This window comes from Aegilops tauschii, chromosome 3, assembly GCF_002575655.3.
Source record: "Aegilops tauschii subsp. strangulata cultivar AL8/78 chromosome 3, Aet v6.0, whole genome shotgun sequence".
NCBI classification, from domain to species: Eukaryota; Viridiplantae; Streptophyta; class Magnoliopsida; order Poales; family Poaceae; genus Aegilops; species Aegilops tauschii.
The window spans coordinates 173,250,496-173,256,131 of NC_053037.3; the positions used below are offsets into that span (position 1 = coordinate 173,250,496).

The 5,636-nt window shown below is 41.2% G+C and overlaps 1 protein-coding gene across 2 annotated transcripts; it reads right to left on the bottom strand.

Moving 5' to 3' along the window:
• Positions 1–719: 719 nt before the first annotated feature.
• Positions 720–2,682, bottom strand: LOC109749500 (uncharacterized). Of its 2 annotated transcripts, none has more exons than XM_020308452.3 (3): positions 2,421–2,682; positions 2,213–2,262; positions 720–1,118 (listed from the first exon to the last, which is right to left on the bottom strand). In XM_020308452.3, the coding sequence occupies exons 1-3, from the start codon at positions 2,491–2,493 to the stop codon at positions 987–989; spliced, it is 255 nt and encodes an 84-aa protein (XP_020164041.1). In that variant the 5' UTR covers positions 2,494–2,682; the 3' UTR covers positions 720–986. The 2 variants fall into 2 exon arrangements, with proteins under 2 accessions (XP_020164041.1, XP_020164040.1); XM_020308451.4 differs by having other exon boundaries at positions 720–1,121; positions 2,421–2,681.
• Positions 2,683–5,636: the final 2,954 nt, after the last annotated feature.

Below are 5,636 nucleotides of genomic sequence, written 5' to 3' on the forward strand. Positions count from 1 at the left end.
TATATATATCTTGTTGAAAATCCTATTAATACGGAGTCCTTGCAGTCTCATTCTTTGTTCCACGTACCTACTTTCTTTCTATATAACTACAATCCTCAAGCGTGCATGAATAATGTAATGAAAAAACATACAAGACACGAACAGACGTGCATCTGCATGAGCTAGTGATATGCTTTATGAAAATCAGAAATTGTTAGAGTTCAGTTTGCGGTCGTTGAGTAGTGTTGTTGCAAAATTAGTTTAGTAAACTTTTGCACAAAAAATACTTTCTTTCTATATAACTACAATCCTCAAGCGTGCATGAATAATATAATGAAAAAACATACAAGACACGAACAGACGTGCATCTGCATGAGCTAGTGATATGCTTTATGAAAATCAGAAATTGTTAGAGTTCAGTTTGCGGTCGTTGAGTAGTGTTGTTGCAAAATTAGTTTAGTAAACTTTTGCACAAAAAATGGCACCCTATCTGACAATCAAGACTACTTAATTTCTAAAATAACAAAATCATTCGAGATGATATATGTATCTTTTATGCTTTTCTGTTAGCCACGACACAATTTGAAGTTTTTTTTTCCTAAACATATATCAACTAAGAGCATACAACCACTACCAAACTTTTTTGTACATCCAGAGGAGATAATCAAATGCGCAGGAGTAATCTTTTTTTTTTGCGGGCCATGCGCAGGAGTAATCAACGAACATGAGTACCAAACAAGGATGCACACACCAGGTATATATATCCACACAAAACTAGTGTACATACATATAGACATATATAAGTTCCACACGCGTGTCGTGCATTGATAAATGAGATACGATTTATTCAGGGACAAATAATATGTAGCACACATCATATTCTCGCATATATATGTATATGAAAGCCTTAACCCTGCCATCGGTGTTGAGATCTTGATCTTTGAAGCACGTAGCGGCAGTATATATATATCCAGCCGTCGATCTCATATATATATGTAGATGGTCAGTTAGTTAGGTATGTCCTTGAAGTGAGGCTTGGCCATGGTCGGAGTTGAGTCATAGGTCCCGTAGTCGTTCGTCTTCACCTGCCTGAGGATTCTCCCGCCGTGCACCACCACCAACACCTCGTCGTCTTCCTGCTGCTGCATGGATGATTCCATGCACGCATGCATGCACGAGAGTTAACGAGCGGTACAAACAATTAGCTAGCTACGAAGTACCGCATGCATGCGCGAGAGTTAACGAGCGGTACAAACAATTAGCTAGCTACTAAGTACGTACTCCCTCCGTTCGGAAAAGCTTGTCCCTCAAATAGATGTACCTAGCATTAACTTGGTGCTAGATACATCCATTTGAAAGATAGGTTTGGGACAAGTTTTTTCGGACAGAGAGAGTACTCCCTCCGTCCGAAAAAACTTGTCCCAAGCTTATTCCTCAAATGGATGTATCTAGCACTAACTTGGTGTTAAATACATCCATTTAAGGGACAAACTTTTTAAGACGGAGGGAGTAGTAGCTAACAAACAATACAAGAGCAATACATGTAATCATTTACAACTACAAACGGATGACCATATGCATGTATCCGTGCAAGCAGCAGGGTGCCAGGGTCTGAGGTGATATGCTAGTGCTTATTTGATCCGACATATTACAAGACGCATGCAGTGTACATCTTGCTGCTTGTGCTATTTTGATTCAAATGATTTGTGATTTTGATTTGATCCAAATGATAATGGATGACTTGTTTCGAATCGTTTTGTTCACCACAGAATCTGAAGTGTTTGTGCTAACTCGTCAAACAAATACTACAGTTCGTCATATATTTATATACACGAAATAATTCAGAGTTTGCTGCATAGAAAAAACCGTGTTCTAGTCGGGAGAAACTGCATCGATCAGTCCTATGCCTAGCTAGTCAACTTGTGTTGCATGTCCTATTTCTATGCTCTCCAGCCAAGAGGAGATGGGAGACAAGTTAATTAAGGAATTGATTTACCAAACTTATTATTCTTCTTTTGAAATAAAATTTGTCCATTATTTGAAGACATTAGTAAATATGACTCCATAAGAGTATATCTCTCCAAATTTCTCACGTTACCTAATTATTCGTTATTTGTTTACTAAGAACTTCTTGCTAGCTAGCTAGCTAAAAGGGAATCTAATATAACGACACAAATATGAGAATCCAAAAAATAGATGTATGCATCACTAGCTAGCTGGGTCATTTATATACCATCGTCGATCCTGCATCATCTTCATTCATCAGCAGCTTCCTCTGCGCTCCTGCCTCAAACAAACTCCAAAAAGTCAGAACTGAAGCAAAGCGATAGAACCAACATTCTCGGGTGCACAAGAACTAACAAAGGCACAGAAGAGAAAAGCACATACATGACCTAGCTAAAAGGAAATAAATGCAATGACCATGTGGAGCTATAGCTAACCAGCCATGGAGGACAAGAGGAGCGCCGCGAAGACGAAGACGAAGAGATAGTAGCTAGGCTTGTTGGCCTCCATGGTGCCGGCCTGCAGGCAAGGAGAGCATGCAGCTACCTTTCCTCAGCTTCAAGAGAGAGACAGAGACAGACAGAAGGTAATGGCGGGGGAGAGAGGAGGGGAGCCTTTCCTTGGTTTGGACACAAAGGAACCAACACCCTGCAGATGTGAGTTGTCCGAAAGAACAGAATGGATTTAGTATTGATAACTATACAACTATTTCTCTGGGGCAGCATGATGGGGATGTGAATCTCAGTGGAGTGTGCTGCTTATTAAAACCAAAAGTGGAGATTAAAGGGATGGGTCAGAGCTTTCCCTGTGGAGGTTTTCAGGGCCCTGTAGTCATCATCACACTAGACTTGCTGGTGCAGCCTGTTTGATTAACTAGCCCCAGAAGCTAAAGCAACTGACCATGCAAATATATAATCTAGCGTATATACCATCTTCATTCTTGGAGTGCAATGACGGCATACCGTATTTGTCTTTCTTTTGAATAATGTCATCCTGTGAAAACGAGATCCAGCTGAGACTGGTTGTTGCTCGGCTCTGTGCTGGTGCTGGTAGGTGCCACAAGTTAAGAGGTTAGAATATCTTTAATTAAGTCTGGATAAATTTTGTGTATTATGATTATATATAGTGGTTTCACAAGAGTGGTCGACATTGGTCAGAGTTCTGCAGTAGTGGTGTTAGATGCCATATACCAGCGACAGCCATACACGCAACATGGTGACCACCAACGGGCCGGAACTGTCCTAGTTTACTTGAGGTTGAAACTATGATGAGCTGCAGAGGGTTAAAAGCCTGCTGGCTAATTACTTTTCCGGCATGCAGACGTAGAATTATGCTATCTCTATTTTACTTTCACTACTCATATCCTTGCATTTTTAGCTACATACCATGTGTAGTGGTCCCTTGGTTTGACAGTCTCTGTCGTCTTAGCTCTTGACGTGGCCGGTCTCCATGGTGCAGTTGCACATATTTGAAACATCATTTTAAGTGAATATGCATGTTAAAAAATGGGGGAAATTATGTCACAGTCAAAATGTAGTTCATGAAAAATATTACCTCTGTTTGGAATTAAATGTCACTGAAATGAGTGTATCTAGAAGCGTACAGAGGGAGCAGTGGTTTTGCTTGACCAATTTAAACAACATTTTGTATGCTAACAATTATAGTCAGGCGGGTTTGAGTGAACTCATTTTAATTACGACCTCATCTTCTACTCGCCCCCTTCCACAATATAAGTTTGTTTTTTAAGCTATTGTAGATCTTATATTGTAAAACGGAGGGAGTACTTCTGAACGAATTATTTGAACTTATTTTTTTCTTGGCAGAAAAGAGGTATTACTACTTTGTATAGTTTGTTGATGCATATAGTAGTATTAGTGTTAGATGATTTTGGGAGTGCACGCAATTATATGTGCAGTGGAAGGCATGTAGGGGCAATGTATGAAGGAAACTATCAATTCAGCTACCCCTTCACAGTCAACCTTATGGGCTATGGGCATAAAGTAATCCAAATGCAGAGGCTTTACATAGACAATGTGATCAAAGGAGATGCGCACCTTTGCTAGTGGGGAGCTGCTTTATTGTCTTATGAATATTATGCTCTTTAATTCGGATTAGGGATGGTAGATGAAGACAACTGGAGCTGCCAGTGGAGGATAAAGAGGCCATGCATGCACCTTTTCCTCTTTAAACATAAGTAAAATATACAGGGCCTGGTACAAGTCTAGTCTTCTTTAAGTAGCATATCTGTAGTGCTAAAGCTAACTAATCATCACTTTTTACAAAGTTCGTGTTGAATTACTCAGTTTACTGCAGCGACCAGGACAAACAAGTCATGCGCATGCATGCTGACGTGTACCTAATAGTAACAGGTGGCGAACGTAACAGTCGTACAGAATGTGCGCTAGCTTTTGGACCATATATACATACTCCCTCATATTTCCTCCTAAAAAAGAGTTCACTCCCTAAAAAAATATGGCCAGAGATTAACTTGAGGAAATATAATTTGGAAGCTAATCTCTAGGTTAGCTAGTGATATTGTAAGTTATGAATATTAGAATGGCGGGGGAAATGATTCACATGGATTTCCGGCCGGTCTCTGTTGATGGATGAACTGTTTGTCCGGGGGCATTATACTGCCGGAGAATAAGAATTGTTGTTCATGCAGGACACGAATCATTTTGTCGTTCTTTGAGAGGCAAGGTTGCCCCGCATTTTCCTCTTATGTCTTTGTTCTTCTCTCAATCTGATGTAAAATTATCTGCCTTTCAAAATGCATGATTCCCTGCAAAGTATCTCTATTATCTGAAAAAGTAAGGTTCCCTATTTCACCCACTAGTGTTTTGCTCTTCACATCCGTCTAACCCTCACTATGTATGTCCTCTCCTCCTCTCCCTCTCAGTTTTGATTTTTTTTTCCTCCCACCTTTGGTTTTTTCCAACTGATTTTCATTGAAAACCGCACACATCTTATTAGTTTATCATATGAAATCATGTCTTTTTGATAAGTCACTCAACGAAGAGTTGTGTTTTCTCTATTCGTTCGGCATACTATAAACAGTTTGAGGAGTACTATGCTGCTGATCCGGACGCTATTAGTTATGGTGGATCTTCATCTCATCCGGTGTGGAAAAATCTGTGGAATCTCAAGTTACCAGGGAAGATAAAAAATCTTTTTGTGGCGCTGTTTGCACAACGCTATTCCGTGTTTCTCTGTTCTTGCAAATTGACACATTGGTAATATTTCTCAGTGCCCAGTATGTTCAGCGGGGGCGAAAGATATTATGCACGCTCTGTTCAAATGTCCCCGTGCAAAAATAATCTGGGAAGCCCTAGGTGTAGTGAAGGAAGTTTCTAATGCTGCGTTGGTCGATCGAGCAGGATCAGCAGTGATTGAGTTTTTCTCCCATACAAATGGAGACCAACTGTCTGGTGATGCAGCCCGCCACGTGGTCACCCCGCTGAGCAGACCTCGGAGGGGGCATCTCCGCCTGCCGAGCTGGCGGAGAGCGGATCGGGGTCGCGCTCCGCACCTCCCCTGATCCCCAAGAAATCAGGGAGGTGCTATCCCGAAGGACCCTTCCTTGTCCGAACATGGGGAAGGAGGATGACGCGGTCATGGCTGACGCTGACGCCTCGGTCACCAACGACCAGGAG